The sequence below is a fragment of the Petaurus breviceps genome, unplaced genomic scaffold (assembly GCF_028583685.1).
Source record: "Petaurus breviceps papuanus isolate PSGF00001 unplaced genomic scaffold, PetGlider_PUasm1.0 523, whole genome shotgun sequence".
Lineage (NCBI taxonomy): Eukaryota > Metazoa > Chordata > Mammalia > Diprotodontia > Petauridae > Petaurus > Petaurus breviceps.
The window spans coordinates 1,720,431-1,736,770 of NW_027186356.1; the positions used below are offsets into that span (position 1 = coordinate 1,720,431).

General features: G+C 52.8%; 1 protein-coding gene across 1 annotated transcript in view; it reads right to left on the reverse strand.

Annotated features, from left to right (window-relative positions):
• Positions 1-16,340, reverse strand: part of ABCA7 (ATP binding cassette subfamily A member 7) — a 54,984-nt gene that overhangs the window by 10,394 nt on the left and 28,250 nt on the right. Inside the window, exons 17-37 of the mRNA XM_069101958.1 lie at positions 14,390-14,594; positions 14,181-14,291; positions 12,737-12,908; positions 12,362-12,493; positions 11,646-11,785; positions 10,685-10,822; positions 10,010-10,197; positions 9,786-9,864; positions 8,963-9,165; positions 8,436-8,484; positions 8,043-8,144; positions 7,427-7,581; positions 7,176-7,300; positions 6,975-7,073; positions 5,773-5,965; positions 5,595-5,689; positions 4,800-4,832; positions 4,401-4,506; positions 4,226-4,300; positions 2,411-2,580; positions 337-514 (exon numbers count right to left, since the gene is read on the reverse strand). Coding sequence (XP_068958059.1) covers positions 337-514; positions 2,411-2,580; positions 4,226-4,300; positions 4,401-4,506; positions 4,800-4,832; positions 5,595-5,689; positions 5,773-5,965; positions 6,975-7,073; positions 7,176-7,300; positions 7,427-7,581; positions 8,043-8,144; positions 8,436-8,484; positions 8,963-9,165; positions 9,786-9,864; positions 10,010-10,197; positions 10,685-10,822; positions 11,646-11,785; positions 12,362-12,493; positions 12,737-12,908; positions 14,181-14,291; positions 14,390-14,594 — 2,748 coding nt within the window. The remainder of the gene's footprint in view (positions 1-336; positions 515-2,410; positions 2,581-4,225; positions 4,301-4,400; positions 4,507-4,799; positions 4,833-5,594; positions 5,690-5,772; positions 5,966-6,974; positions 7,074-7,175; positions 7,301-7,426; positions 7,582-8,042; positions 8,145-8,435; positions 8,485-8,962; positions 9,166-9,785; positions 9,865-10,009; positions 10,198-10,684; positions 10,823-11,645; positions 11,786-12,361; positions 12,494-12,736; positions 12,909-14,180; positions 14,292-14,389; positions 14,595-16,340) is intronic.

Below are 16,340 nucleotides of genomic sequence, written 5' to 3' on the forward strand. Positions count from 1 at the left end.
TAGAGCATGGGATGACAGAACTGGGAGGAACCTTAGAGCATGGGATGTCAGAACTGGGAGGAACCTTAGAGCATGGGATGTCAGAACTGGGAGGGACTTTAGAACATAGAATATCTGAACTGAGAGGGCCCTGAGAACATAGGACACCGGACTAGGGGAATGTCAGAGCTGGGAGGGTCCTCAGGACACAGAATGTCAGAACTTGTGTAGGTGTTAAGGCCATCTGAAATCCAGAGCAGAAGACTCATGTGTCAGGTAGTGTCTGGGGCAGAATCCAAGACTTCTAATCCCTTGGCCCACGGCTCTATTCTGAGCCCCGCCCCCAGCCCCTCTTACCATGTCCCATGCAAAATTGCCCAGCCAGTAGAGGGTGGGAGGGAGGCCCCCCAGGAGCTGCAGGTGCTTGGCTCGGCTGACGCGATCCTCGATGAGGAAGAGCACAAAGCTGGCCGGGACGAAGGACATGGCAAAGAGCACACAGATGGACACCAGCACATCCACCGAAGAAGCCATCCTAGGACAGGTTTGGGGGTTACCAAGTGCCGGCTGAAGCCAAGGGTGAGGCAAAATCACAGACATGGGAGGAACGAGGAAGAGGCTGCTGGAGGGCTTGCAGCTGGGCCCCCTGAGAGACCACCAACCTTGGGGCTAGAAGGCATTAGGTGATAAGGTCAGAGGTCATGGGGTAAAGGCCAGAGATAACATTGGGTTAAAGGAATCCACCATTGAGATCACGGATCACAGCGGGTCACCAAGCCCGGCATGAAAGATTATGACCGAACAATGGTTAAAGTCATGGAGCACGAGGTTAAAGGTCAGAATAAAATGACCACAGCATTGAAAGAAGGGGCCTTGGATATCACTTGGCCAGCCCCCTCATTTTCAAGGGAAGACTTTCAGGACAACAAAGCCAGATTCCAATTAAATCCAGGGCTCTTTCTCAGTACTGGCGACTAGGGTAGTTAAGAGGTCAAAGATCATGGAGGTCCAGTCTATAACTGGAAGGACAGATCATCAAGGTCTGGGCTTCTTAACCCAGAATATGTTCCAGGCACCTTTGACAGACTGGGGAAGCTGAAGGACCCCTTAAAAAAATAAGGTTTATAAAATACATAGGATTACAAAGAAAACCGATTAAATTGAGATATAATTATCAAGATATTAAAAAAAACCAAACAAGTTCATACTGCAGGTTAAGAACCCCAGATCTAGGTTTGGGTTCAGTTGTTCCAGTTGTGTCCAACTCTTTGTGACCCCATTTGGGATTTTCTTGGCAAAGATACTGATCTAGGTTAGACCCATCACTTTGCAGATAAGGAGACTGGAAGTGTGGAAAGGGGAAATGATTTGCCCAAGGCCACACAGCAACGAAACAGCAGGGCTGGGATTCTAACCCAGTTGTTCTTATGCCAAATTCAATGCTCTTTCCATTACTTCATGCAGACCACAGAGACTAAAAACAGCAAGGCTGACAATGAAAGGAGCATCAGCATGGCAAGGCAACAGGGCTCTGGTCAATTACAGCCATCAGTATGACTGCCATACTGCCCCTAGTCAATTACAGTCATCAGTATGACAGCCATACTGCCCCTGGTCAATTACAGTCATCAGTATGACTGCCATACTGCCTCTGGTCAATTACAGTCATCAGTATGACTGCCATACTGCCCCTGGTCAATTATGGTAGTCAGTATGACCATCATACTTCCTCTGGTTAACTACAGCATCCAGTGTGATCACCACACTACCTCTGGTCAAGTAACACAGTCAGTGTGACTGCCATACTGCCTCTGGTCAATCACAGCAACCAGTGTGACCGCCACACTGCCCCTGGTCAGTTACTGCAGCCAGTGTGACCGCCACACTGCCCCATGTCAGTGGGCCATCATACTGATGACTGTAGTTGACCAGGGGCAGTATGGCTATCATACTGATGACTGTAATTGACTAGGGGTAGTATGGCTGTAATTGACCAGGGACAGTATGGTGGTCATACTGATGACTGTAATTGACCAGGGGCAGTATGGGCAGCCAGTGTGACCGCCACATTACCCCTGGTCAGTTACTGCAGCCAGTGTGATCACCACACTGCCCCTGGTCAGTTACAGCAGCCAGCATAACCAACAATTACCATAGAATTGATGGCCATACCGCCTCTGATCAATTACTGCAGTCAGTGTGAGTACAATATTGCCAGTGGCAAAGGGTACATCCCTTGCTCTGTTACCAGTCAACAAGCTAGCTGTTGCTGCGACTCTGTAAGTCACTTTGTTGGCTAAAAACAAAATGTAGCCACAAATCTGAAAATAATGAAGAGATAGCAGAGTCCTGAGGCAAATACAGCTCAGAAAGGAGAAGCGGAAGGCAGGGAAGTCGGAGGGCACTGGCCACAGGCCAGAGGGACACTCACAAGGTGGCTTCGGAGAGCTGCTCCTTGGTAAGACTGAGGGGGTGGTTGAGAGTGGTGATGCTGTAGCTGTGGGGGTCAGTCCCTGGGGGCAGGTGAGCACGCAGGAGCCCATTGTTCAGCACGTTGATAAAGGCCACCATGGCATGCCATCCCTTGTTGTTGAACCAGACCTGGGTCAAAGACTTCCTGTCACTGCCCCCAGCCAGGGACCCAGCTCAGGACAACAATAATAATGAGTACAACAATATGGAACTGGAGAGGACACATTCATGTGCAAAGCACTTCCACCCATGTATTCTCATCTGAGCTTCTGGGAGGCAGTACAGCTATCCCCATCTACAGATGAGAGACATGAAGCTGGGAAAGTTAAGTAACCTGCCCACAGTCACACAGCTAAATATGCACCCGAGGTGAGATTTAAAATAGGGCAGCAAGCCTTTATATAGCACTTCAAGGTTTGCAAAATACTTTACACAGATTATCTTACAAATATTATCTCGAAATAGCCCTGGGTAGGGAGGTGCATGACTGAGCTAACATCTCTGTAGCATTCTAAGTTTTGTAATGTTCTTTACACGTGTTATCTCAGCCGATCCTTACAACAACCCTGGGAAGTAGGGGCTATTACTGTCATCTCCATGTTACAGATAAGGAACAGGCTGAGAAGAGTTAAATGACTTGCCCAAGGTCACAGGGCTGGTAAGAATCTGAGGGAGGGAGTTATAGGGCCTTCAAATCCAACTGCCTCCTTTTACAGATGGGGGAAACTGAGACTCGGAGAGGAGGAAGAGCTTGCCCAAGGTCACAGGCCAATGGCAGACCCATAGGAGACTGGGAGCTAACCCTGAAGACTGCTCCGGCAGACCACTGCTCAATGGGAAAGGTAGATAATGATAAAAGTTATTTAAAAAAAAAGTCAAATAGGACTACAATGCCTTGGAAGGTAGAGAGCTCTCTGTCACTGGAGAGGCCTTAAGCAACAGGTATTTGCTTGTGATACCATCAAGGGGTTTCTCATTGGTTAGGACACCCCGGAAGTCCCATCTTGCTATGAAATTTGGTGAACTCCTTGGAGAGCTTCCCCGTGTATTATAAAAAATACTGAGCTTGGATTCAGAAAGAAATGGATTTGAATCCATCCATAGACATTTAAGAGCTATGTGGCCCTGGGCAAGTTACTTTGCCTGCCTTGGTTTCCCTATCTGTAAAATGGAGGGGATGGATATGATGGCATTTGAGGTCCCTTTCAGCTCTAAAGCTACGAACTGAACCCATCCCTTCGTTTGTAGAGGAAGAGTTGAAGACCCCCCCAAAGAGGAAGTCATTTGCCTGTGGTCACCCAAGGAGTAACAAGCAGAATTTGAATCCTGACTCCACAAACATTGCCCTGGTGATGCTGTGGACAGAGCACCAGGCCTGGAGCTGAGAAGACACGAGTTCAAATCCAGCCTCAGAAACTTACTGCCAAGTGACCTGAGACAAGACACTTAGCCACAGTCTGCCTCAGTTTCCTCAAATATTAAAATAAGGATAATAACAGCACCTACCTAGGATCCAATGAGGTAATATTTGTTTAAAAAAAACAAAAAACTTAGCACAGTGCTGGATACATAGTAGGCTCCATATAGATAAATGCTCCTCCCCTTCCCCCCACTCCCAGACAACGACGGGGCCCTTCCAGTGTTTCGGCTCCTGCCCCTCCCCACTCTGATACCGAGGACCTGGTCTTGGCTTTAGAGAGCCAGAGGAAGGCTAGGTGACAGGAGATGGGTCCCCAGGGCCTGGAGAAGGGGCAGCCCCGTGACCACCACACACCTTCACGTTGTTCTGTGTGTCCAGACTCTCAGCCCAGGCGCTGAGATTGTGTAGTAGATGATGCACCACATTGTTCTAGGCAGGAAGAGAGGACAGTTAGAGACCACCCTTCCCCCAGTCTGATGCCCCCCACCCCTGTCCCCACTTTTCTCTCCACACCAACCCAGCTAGTTACCTGGGAGTTGTAGAATAAGCTTTGGAGATCCTGGATCGTGCTGAGGATCTCTGGCCCTGAGCCCAGGCCCAAGTTGGGGCTGCCTCCCAGGGAGAAGCCCCCATACCTGGATGAGGCAAGCCCGGGCTCAGAGCAGGCCATGGAACCTTCTCCAGCCTCCACTGTTCTGTCCACCCAATCTCCCCTTCCCTGTCCATCCTCTTTTTATATTTCTTCACCCAAGGATTGTAAAGCCTCTTTCCTAATATGTCCCCCCCCTCCCCCCCCCCCGGGCACAGTCCTCCCTTCTTGCTTCCTCCTTAGGTCACCCTCTCCCCATCCGACCATCTCTCAAAACCTACAAAGAACCTTCCTCAATCTGCTTCCTCCTCTCCCCCCACCATGCTCCCACTAGCTCACCTAATCTCATTGACAAATTTCTTGGTTCTCAGCCTGAGAGAAAAAAAAGAGGTTGAGGGCTTTGGTCACTCCTCCCCAGATTTGAAAAGGGGAAGGAGTTTTCCTCCTGAACACCACTCACCTATCCAGGAGTGTCAATACAGGGCAAGGGCAGCCTCCCTTTCAGCCCCAGCCCCTCCCTCCTATAGGTCTGCCTGGGTATTTATGACGGGAAAGGGCTTTGGGAATGGGGGACTTAGAGTGGGCAAGGCATTAGAATAGAAAATCTTTAAAGTCCCTCCCAGCTCTGACATTCTGTGTTCCTAAGGCCCTCCTAATTCTGACATGCTGTGTTCTAAGAGCCCTCCCAGCCCTGATATTCTGTGTTCTAAGGGCTCTCCCAGCCCTGACATTCCACGTTTTCAGGGCCCTCCCAGTTCTGACATCCTGGGTTCTAAGGGCCCTCCCAGCTCTGACACCCTGTGCTCTAAGGGCCCTCCCAGCTCTGATACCCTGTGCTCTAAGGGCCCTCCCAGTTCTGACATTCTGTGTCCTAAGGCCCCTCACAGCCCTGACACCTGTGTTCTAAGGGTCCTCCCAGGCCTGACACCCTGTGCTCTAAGGGCCCTCCCAGCTCTGCCATTCTGGGTTCTAAGGGCCCTCCCAGCTCTGACATTCCATATGCTAAGAGCCCTCGAAGCTATGACACTGTTCCCTGGGGGTGGAGAGTAAGGATGAAGGGTGGGCATAACAGGTGGCAGAGATGGCAATGGGACTTTGGGGCAGGTGCTGAGCAGGAGCCAGTAGAGACCTTACCCCCGACTGATGACCCGAGGATAGGTTTTAACCAGATAGTCTGAGATATTTCTTCCTGTCAGATTCTGTACAACATCTCCCAGGCCCATCTGCATCTGCTCCAAGAAAGAATGTCAGTGGAGGCCCAGCCTGTCCTGGCAGCTACAGAGGGCTCTGCTTTACCTTCTCTGGGCCTCACCTGGGGAGGTGGAAGGCCGCCTGCTGCTTCTGGGCAATCAGGAAGCATCTTCCGGGACCCAGGGCTGCTGCACTGGCAGGCGGGGGATGGAAATTGCGGGGTCCAGTTGCCCATAGCAAAGACTCTAGCCACGGCCTCGGATACCGGGGGCACCCAGAAGCTGTGGTTGGCGGGACGAGCACAGTCTTGCCCCCTGTAAGGTCACAAGAAAAGTCTGAGAGATGCCGGGATGATTTCAGGGCTCTTACACACGTAACCATTCCTGGTAACTACACTCTCCCCCTACCCTAATCCTGTGGGAATTAAGCACAATAACAGTGACTCACGGTCTCATAGCCCTGTAAGAGTTACAAAGCCAACTGTGCCCCACAATGAAAACACTGAGGCAGGGAGTGGGCAGATGCTTTAACCCCATTTTACAGAGGAGCACACTGGAGGTAACAGAGGCAAATAAAGTAACAGCTCATGGTCACACAGTCAGCAAGTAGAAGAAGTAAGACTCAGACCCACCCGATCTTCCTGCCTACAATTCTAGAACTCCTTTCCAGACCCACGGGGGGGCGGTCTCCCCAGAATGCAGGATGTATGCTCAGGGGGTGGGGATGGCCTAGAAGGAAAGGGGCAAGGAGCAGAACAGGATCCTATAAGTCATGATACCCCACGGCCAGGGTCAGAGGCACTGCCAGGCAGCAGTGGCTGGGGCCCCCTCTGGGGACGGAAACAAAGAAGGGCTGGGATGTTGTGGAGAGTGTGGAGACAGAACTGGGAAGTGGCCAGAGCCTTGGGCAAGGGGCTCAGGAGAGCTGTGCCAGCTCAGAGCTCCATCAGTGACCCCATATTGCATGGTCCTGAGCAAGGCCCCCCTCTCTCTGCAACTCAGTTCCCCAATGTGTCAAATGAGAGCTTTAGACTAAATCTCTAAGGCCATTCCAGTTCTAATATTCTGGGTTCTCACATTCCTCCCAGCCCTGACATCCTGTGTTCTAGGGGCCCTCCCAGTTCTGCCATCCTGTGTTCTGAGGGCCCTCCCAGCTCTGACATTTTCTGTTCTAAGGGCCCTCCCAGCTCTGACATCCTGTGTCCTAAGGACCCTTTCAGCTCTGACATGCCCTGTCCTGAGGTCTAAGTTACAAGGTACTATACTATACAATGTGCTCTACAGAGCCAAGAGGACAGTGGGCTTCATGGTTTGGGAAGCTTACAGGCCTGAGCTCTTCTTCCCACAAGAGCCTTGGAAGCTGGGCTCAGACAGGAGGGCATTCAATAGCTGGGCATATCTGAGGTTTCCAGGGTCATCCTCACTGTAAACAAAAACCAGCAAGGAAAACCAAGCCCTTCTTGGCTCTTGCCCTGGCCTCTCCCCCCTCCCCCCCCCCCATTGCCCAGCCTGGCCTAGCCCTCACCTGAAAAAAGAGACCTGGGACCCATACATGGCCGGCTGGAGCTCCAGGGGCGGATAATGGCCGAAGGGGGGCACAATAAGGCTGAAGAAGAGCGCCAGGCCCACAAAGAAGGCAGGAAGCACAATCTAAGGGAGCATCAGGGCCGTCACAGGATGCTTGGAGAAGGGAACTCGGGGTCCCTGAGATTCAGTCTCCAAACCCAGTCCAGTAGAACCACCCCTCCTTCTGTGTCCCCTGTGACACCCCCTGACCTGAGCAAAAAGGCCTCGGCGGCTGCGGCGGGCATGAAGGAACCTCTTGGTGAACAGGGCCCGGAGCTGCTGCCGGGTGAGGGCCCAGCCCTGCACGCGCCCAGAGGTGCCCAGCTCTCCGTGCAGAGCCTGCCTTTCTGCAGAATCGGCTCCTGCTGGGTACAAGAGGGCAGGGACCAATCTGTAAAAGCATCAGGCTTGGGAGCAAGAAGGGGCTGAGGAAGCCATTTAAACCAGAGGTGTCAAACATTCAGGGGCCCCCTGCTGCCCACACCCCAGAATGCTGCCCTGGTCAGAATGAAATGTAACTGGGGTATGTTTAACAAAATACAATTGCAATACAACATATATAATGTCAACTTGTGATTTTCTAAGTCAATCTGCTATCACAGGGATCTGTTTCTATTTCAGTTTTACACCATTAATTTAGGCCGACCTCTTCATTTGAGATAGGGGGTAACTGAGTCTCAAAGGATCAAATGAGATCATTGTAAAAAGCACTTAGCACATGGCCTGGCACACATAAAATCTGCATTGCCTTCTTCCCCTTCCCTCTAACTCCAAACCCAGGGCTCTTTCAATGCCAATGCTAAGGAGGGCACAGAGGCCTACTCACCCACGTCCCCATTCTCCTCGGCATGATCCTCCCTTGCCATCCTCTGGCAGTGGGCAGAGGCTGGGGCTGGCACACCCAGCTGAAGGGGCTGGTCCTCACCATCTGCCAAGGAGACAGAGGCCGTCTGTGAGGGGGGGTTGCTGCCATCTAGACCAGCAGCAGAGTGTGGCTCTCAGACTTGCTCCCTGCAAGGGGGCTGGTCTCCCCAGCCCCTCCAAACTCTCTTGCCAACCTTCTGGTGGACAGTGGTGGCTGGCAGAGTTAGGGCCCCAATCTGGGTTTGAGGGCATGAGGTCACCTGGCTCCCTGTAGGGGCCTGCCCACGGGGTTCAGATATCCCTCTTAAGAGGTTCAAAGAGAATCTCTAAAGCCTCTATGGTAACACAGTATTACCTTCTGGGTTTGTGTTGACTCCACTGTCCTCGGCCACCTTCAGGAAGATCTGGATGGAGAGATGAGGGGCTGGGAGGGAGGAGGGCAGAGGGCCTGCGGGGTGGGGGGAGGCATCTTGGTGGGGGAGAGGAGACCTTGGAAATAATGAAACGGTGGGGAAGAGAAGGCAAGACTAGAGGCTGGGGGAGGGACCCTTGGCCGCAAGGAGAGGGAAGAGGCAGAAGGTCCAGAGCTAGAAGGATGCTCAGATTCATCTGTTTTGACCCCCACGCTTCAGGGATGAGGTGACTGATGTTCAGAGAGACCCAGGAACTTGCCCAAGGTGACATTGGTGAGAAGGCCTGGAATTCAAACTCAGGTCCTGTGACTCTCTGGGGCTTATTAGACAAAGGGAGCGGAGACTCCAGAGACCCCTTTCTCCATAGAACCCTGGGGATGGGGGGGGGGAGAAATTTGGCAATAATGGGACAGGGAGGAGAGAGGAAACTTGGGGGCTGGGAGCCCAACTGGCCTCTAGCCTTCTCTACCTCCTCCAGGGTGGTGTCTGAGATCCCGTAGCCTGAGATGCCAAGCTCCTCAAGGTTTCTGTCCAGCTCCTGAAATAGCTCCCCAAAGGCCCCATTATGGGCCCCAGAGTACGGAAGGGTGAGAACCACCTCATGACCCAGCTCTTCTACCAGCTGGGCCCCAGGGACAAGGCTCTGGACAAGTGTGAGCAGCTGGGCCACATCTGGCAAGAGGAGAGGGAAGGGTCTTCAGAATCTCCCCCATCGTGCTGGGGGGATGCTCATGAAACAGAGGCTGTGGTTAGAACTGAAAGGGATTTTGGTTTTTGAACACAGAACACGGGATGTTAGAACTAGGAGGGCTCTTAAATCCCAGAACGTCAGAGCTGGGAGGGCCCTTAGAATAAGGGATGTCACAGCTGGGAGGGTCCTTAGAACACAGAATGTCAGAGCTGGGAGGAGCCTTAGGACACAGCATGTCAGAGCTGGGAGGGGCCTTAGGACACAGGATGTCAGAGCTGGGAGGGGCCTTAGAATAAGGGATGTCAGAGCTGGGAGGGCCCTTAGAACACAGGATGTCAGGGCTGGGAGGGCTCTTAGAACACAGGATGTCAGGGCTGGGTGGGTCCTTAGAACACAGGATGTCAGAGCTGGGAGGGCCCTTAGAACACAGAATGTCAGAGCTGGGTTTGGGGGCACTTAGAATATAGAATATCAGAGGTAGGAGGGTCCTTAGGACACAACATGGGGGGGAGCTGAGAATATATATAAGCTGTCAGAGCTAAGAGGAAACACTGGAACACAGCCTCTAAGCACATAAAGAGTTGGCCTATTGGTGACTCACCAGTGCTGCCAGCCAGGCTACCTTCTTTGCTTTCCCGGCCTCTGGTCCAGGTCCTCTCCAGGCTGCCGTGGTCCTGGTCCTGGGGGCACAGGGGCACGATGGGCAGAGTAGGGACAGTGACAAGGAGGGCTCTGGAGTCCTGCCCCAGGGGTCTTGTGACCTTTCCCCTCCCTGTTCCTGCCCACCCCAGCCCCATTCCCATCCCAACTGGTCTGAGCCCCCACCTTTGCAGCCTTGAGGAGCGTGGTTGGCCGGTGCTTCACCAGGGTCAAATAGTAGCCAGTGCCCAGACGGCTCTTAAGGAAGAGGGGGGACCCGCAGCAGCGCAGCTGACCCCCTGCAATCACGGCCACACGGTCTCCCAGTAATTCAGCCTCATCCATATAGTGAGTAGACAGGATCACTGTGCGACCTGTGGGGGATGGTGAGGTGAGAAGGCCCCTGGGAACCCTGGAGGCTTCCTGGAGGAGGCTGGACTTCAAAAGACGTAAAAGGCCTCAAGGGTACAGTCTCAGGATAACCCACAGTAATCAGGAAAGACTTTCAGGAGGAGGCGGCACTTAAGATGGGTCCCGAGGGGGTGAGGATCTGGACTTAATAGAAGAGAACATTTTCAGGAGGGAAAGAGGGATTTCCGAGGATCACAGGAGTAGAAGCCATCAAGTCCAATCCTCTCATTTTACAGATACGGTGACCTGCCCAAGGTCTCCCAGTCACTGAGCTTCTAAGGGCAGGATCTGAAGCCGGGGACTCCTAAATTCCACATTCAGTGTCCCATCCACTGGGTTACGCTGTCCTTCCAGGAGTTGAGAGAGGAGAGACAAGGGTCCCCAGCAAGGAGGGGAAGAGGTGTCCACTCAAGGGCAACCTCTCAGTGAGCAGGTCCAGCCCCGACCCACCTTGCCGATATTTGAGAAGCAGCTCCCAGATGCTTCGGCGGGAGAAAGGGTCCACACCAGCGGTAGGTTCATCCAAGATGACCACTCGGGAGCCACCCACGAAGGCAATGGCTACAGACAGCTTCCTCTGCATCCCACCTGAGATATGGGGGAGGCATTTTCACCAAGCATGCCCACCCTCCAGCCTTCCTCAGTGCTGGGCACAGCCAGGAATCCGTAGGGGAACAGGAACAGGAGAGGGAAGGCAGGGGAGAGGGGAGAGCAGAGGGGTCCAAGGTTCTGAGCTCAGTGTAGGGGGCCAGGCACGTGAAATCAGAGTTACAATGTGCCAAGTGACTCCAGAGGTCATATCTCATCTAGTCTAACTCCTCAGCCTCTGCCCAAAGCCAGATCCCTGTCCTGTGCTCTCTCCACAGCCCCATCAGTTACCAAACCCCAAAGTCGCCTATCCCTCACGATCACCACCCACTCCCCCCACTCTCAGTGAGAGCAGTGAAGGGAGAGGTCAGTTTCATTCTCCTATGCTTCACTGCCATCACACTAGCCTCCTGCCCAGCCTCCCTGCCTCCAGAATCTCCTGCAGAGGCCACCAGAGTCTTTCCTCAGCTCAGACAGCTTTCCCAGTGCTCCAGAGCCCACCCATAGAGGAAAGTCTCAATTCTACATTTTCTGGCCTCCTTGACCTCATTTACAATATCCCTGTCTGCCTGAAGCCCTCACCCTGGCCCCCAGCCATCTGTGAGCCCATGAGCCACAGAAATTGGCCCCTGGTCCCACACTGTCCTATCCTGGTCTCTCAAGGTTCCTTCTGTCATTCTCCTCGTCTCAGGACCTGTTCTCCTCTTGCTAACTTCCCTTTGACACAGTTGAGCACAGAATGCAGGAGGGCTAATGGATGGGGAGAAGGGGAGAGGATAGGTCCAGGGGTCAGGGATGAGAGGGCCGGGTGCCTGAAGCTCACCAGAGAGGTGACGAGTCTGCTCCTGCCGCTTATGTGGGAGCCCCACATCCTGCAGGAGGCGAGGCAGCTCCTGGCTCACCGCTGCCTGGCTCAGCCCTTTGAGACGCCCATAGAACCAGATATGTTCTTCCACAGTCAGACTGAGGGCAGGAAAAGAGCATGAGCCCCACCCCACCAATGCCCAGGGCACTCTTCCTGAGGGCATCCTCAGCCCAGAACAATGGCTTCCACCCATCTGCCCCTCTCCTTCCAGCCCCAGACCCTGAGCATCTCAACTAGGCAAGGATCTTTCTCCCTCTAGGTCACAGAGGACAATGACAGGGTCAATGAGATTGTTTCCAAGTCCCTTCTGGGTAGAACATTTTGTGTTTTAATGTTTTAAGGCTTCTGCTACCCTCCCCCCCCCCCTGCCTGTCCCTGATGCTGCATGGCCTACAGACCCTCCCAGCTCTGTTCTAAGAACCTTCCCAGCTGACACCCGGTGTTCTAAGGTCCACCTCAGCTATAACATTCTCTGTTCTAGGGGGCCCTCCCAGATCTGCCATTCTGTGTTCTAAGGTCCATCCCGACTCTAACATTCTTTGTTCTAAGCTCTAACATTCTTCCCAGCTCTGACACTCTGTGTTCTAAGATCCCTCCCAGCTCTGACATTCTCTGTTCTAAGGGCCCTCCCAGTTCTGAAGTTCCACATTTTGAGGTCAGTCCCTGTGACCTACATATCAAAGAGCACATTGTGCTGGGGGCAGAGGCCCAGGTTGCGATGCACGGCTGCCCTGTTGGAGCTGATGTCTTGACCAAGGATGAGGGCTGATCCCCGGGTTGGGGGAAAGAGGCCGCTCAGGATGGAGCTGGGGGTACAAAGAGTCAGAGCTAAGGAAGGCAGAGGCTGGGGAGGTGTGTGAGCATGTGCGTGGGGCTGGGGCTTAGGGAGGATTTCCAGAGCTGGAGAAGGGGTGGAGAAGTGAGACATGGAAGAGTTCTCTGCTCCCCCCTCCCATGGGAGCCAGCCTCCTAGCACAGTCTGGGAAGGCCCCCCACATCCTGCCTATCCCCCCAGTCTCACCCCCCCCTCCCAGCCAGATGACACTCACAGGGTTGTGGTCTTGCCAGCCCCATTGTGGCCCAAGAAGGCAGTGATGTGGCCCTCGTAGAAGTCCAGGCTGAGCCCCTGAAGGGCAGGGCGGGCACTGCCAGGGTAGTACTTCACCAGGCCCCGAAGTGATACACCCACCTGGAGCCCAGGAGAGGGGTCTTCCACCAGCACTGAAGGAAACCAGAGACCAGGGGATGAGAATCCTCCAGCCCTGGCCCAGGGAAACCCTGACCACAAGAAGCTTGCCCCCACCACACACTGCAAGGGAGATACTTGTTACTCTGAAATCTGGGCAGAGGATGTAAACACCAGAGGGGAATCCTGGGACTACTGGAAGGTATGTGGGGGTTCATAACGCACTTGAGGGTGGATGGTCTGTAATTCAATTCCATTCACCCAGGGTTTACTAAAGCAGGCAAGCAGGCAGGAGGTGCAGTAGAGAGAGTGCTGGGCTGGAGCATGAAAGACACAGGTTCAAATCCAGCCTCAGAAACTTACTAGCTCTGTGACCCTAGGCAAACAACTTAGTCTCAATCTGCCTCAGTTTCCTCTCCTGTAACAAGGGGATAATAATAGCACCCACTGCAAAGGGTCATCGTGGGGATCAGATACCATAATATTTGTAAAGCACTAAGACTGGGACACAGTAGGCACTTAATAAATGACAGTTCCTTTCCCCCTCCCTACATGCTCTGCTATCATGGAAACTGTCTTCCACAGGGGAAGCAGGAAGCAACAGGGGTGGCCACAGGTCTGCAAGGATGTCCTTTCTCTCTCGGGTTGCTATGGAGCCTTTAGGAGAAGTGGGATCTCCAGGGCATAGGAGGGACAAAGGCAGGGTGATGGCTCTGGAGGGTTTCAGGAAGGACAATATGGGGGTGGGGGGCGAGGGCAGGCCTCTGTGCCTTTGGCACTCAGGCTGGTGAAGCCTATGGACCCCTTCTCAAAAGAAGGTCTGAAATGTACAAAAGAAAATGCCCAGGAAGTGGATTCAGTTAAAATACAGTTATCAAAAGACTTTTTTTCTTTTTTAAACACAAACAAGTTCACAGACCCCAGGTGGAGAGTCCCTAGTCTTTTAGTGAGTGAGAGCGGCATCAAGGGGCATAAGGGCTGTGGAGGAATATAGGTGGGGCTGCTCTTTAAGGGTATCAGTCACTCAGAGTAACAAGCATTTGTTAAGGGCTCACCAGGCACCAGGCACTGAACAATATGAGATGTAAAGGGTCTCTAGGGATGTGTGACAGGTCTGTAATGAACTGGAGGAGATCTATAGGGATATGAAGGCCCTGTAGAGATTATGGGGAGCATGAGACCAAGGTATATATTAGGGCACAAAAGCTCTGTAGGATAGGCCAATAGAGACACAGGGTGGCCTGTCCTCTAGGGGCATGAGGTCAATGGTTGTGTGAGAAGTCTGTTGGGGGGAATGAAGGACTTACCCTGGGGGTCATCCTTGGAATGGGTTGGGTCCAGGCTGACCAATGCCAGCTCTCCACACCAGTAGCTCTTCCGGAAGGGGAAATTCCAGGGCTGAGGAATTCCATACTGACCTAAGGTGAGTAGGGGAGAGTGGACACCTCAGGACCCAAAGGTCTTGCCTCCCCATACCAACCCCCCGCCCCAGGCCCTGTCTTTCTCCAGGCCTCACCAGGGCAGATGGCCTCAATATACCAGGTGGCCACAGCATAGAGTCCAGCGTCCAGGATCAGCAGAGCTTCAGACAGTGCCAGGTTGTAGCCATCACCAGCCACAGGGCTCCGGCCCATGTTGTGCCACTGAATGCCCACACCCTGCTCCTCATACAGGGAGAAGTACTCACAGCCAAAGCCAAAAGCCACTGGAGACAGCAGGCTCTATAGAGCCAGGAATAAAGGAAAGGTGGACATCACCATTGGCACCCTTTCCCCCTGCCAGGGGCACTGCTTCCTGGCCCTTGGCAGGCACAAGTCCATCCAGTTCTAAGGCCAGGATCCCAGAACCCAATGGGGTTGACAACACCAGCTCTCAGTGAGGGCTGCCCATTCCTGTCCCAAACTGCCAGGGCCTGGGGTTAGCACAACTTGGCCCCCCAGAGGGAGGCAGACTAAAGTCTAGGGTCTATAGATAAAAAGGAGCTATCAATAAGGGACAGGATATCTATTGTGGGGATGGGGGGTGGTGGGGTCTATAGATGTTCTGGAGCCATAGGGAGTCTAAACAGAGCATATGAGGTTCTAGAAGGAACACGAGGCATCTGCAGGTGAAGGGACGCTTTTGTTTTCTGTCTATGTTTCAAGCACCTATCACATTTCTTACGTTACAGTACTTACTTGAGAGTAGGCATAACTATTGCTCCTAAATAAACATATGTTGAGGGGTAGCTAGGTGGCACAGTGAATAGAGTACTGGCCCTGGAGTCAGGAGGACCTGAGTTCAAATCCAGTCTCAGACACTTAAGACAAAACTAGCCATGTGACCTTGAGCAAGTCACTTAACCCCAACTGCCCTACCTTTCCCCCTCCAAAAAGCAAAAAGCAAAATCTAAAAATAAAAATATATGTTGAATTGAGCTGACAAATGAGAGTGTGGCATCTAGAAGAGGCCTGGGGTGGTCTATGATCGTGAAGAGTCTCTAGGAGGGACCTGGTACAGGCTTAGGGGAGTCTCCAGGGAACATGATGGGTTCTTGGGTCATGTTGGAGTGCTAGAGTCTTTAGCAGGTGTGAAAGCTGTAAGGGAGATCTCTCTGGGGGCACAGGAGGTCTAAAGGGAAGTTTCAGGCTCTTTAGTCAGAACAGCAGGGTCTATGGAACAATGCCGGCTTGAGAAACCTCAGGGTTTGGTAGGCTCTGTAGACAGTGTGAGGAGAGAGGACTCTGGGAAGATGGCGGGGTAGGTCAGAAAATGTTCGGCTCTCCAAATTTCCTCCACAAAAAAAAAGACAGAACATCGCCCCAGAACAGCAGAAATAAATGCAGGTAAAACAGTTGTCCTCCTAAGGCAATTTGAGAAGACCCCAGGAAAGACCCAACCTCCAGGGCCAGAGGTTTGGCTGAGTACAACACAAACACCTCTGGGCCTACTGGGGAAATCAACAGATGCTGGGGGTGGCTGGGGTCACATGGACAGTGTGGGGGTCTGACCGCTGAGGTCCTTCCACTGTAGAGGGACACCAAGCACAGCTGTGCTGACCAGACGCAGCTGCTGGAGGAAGGAGCCAGCACACACCTGGGGAGTGCAGTGGTGGGGGCAGGGACCCTGCTGGCTGTGGACACTTGGAGGAGACCAGAGTCCCTGGTTTTAGTTCCCGGGGCAGAGAAGACAGCTGTAGTTCATAGCCCCCCGAAGGACCACAGGGAGCAGGATAATTTGTGGGACAGCATGGCTGGGAGCTCTAGCCATGGCTTAAGAGTGGAGAGGAGAAGCCAAGGTTGGACCCTGAGACAGACCTCAGAAAATAACAGTAAGAAGGACCTGAGACTTGGGGCATCATTCCCCATACTTTGGGACTAGAACTGGACTACACTAATAGCTGCTAAAAACAAAATAAAACAAAAAAAATTAAAATAAAAATGAGTAAGCAAAGGAGAAAGAACCCAACCCCAGACAGTTACTATGGG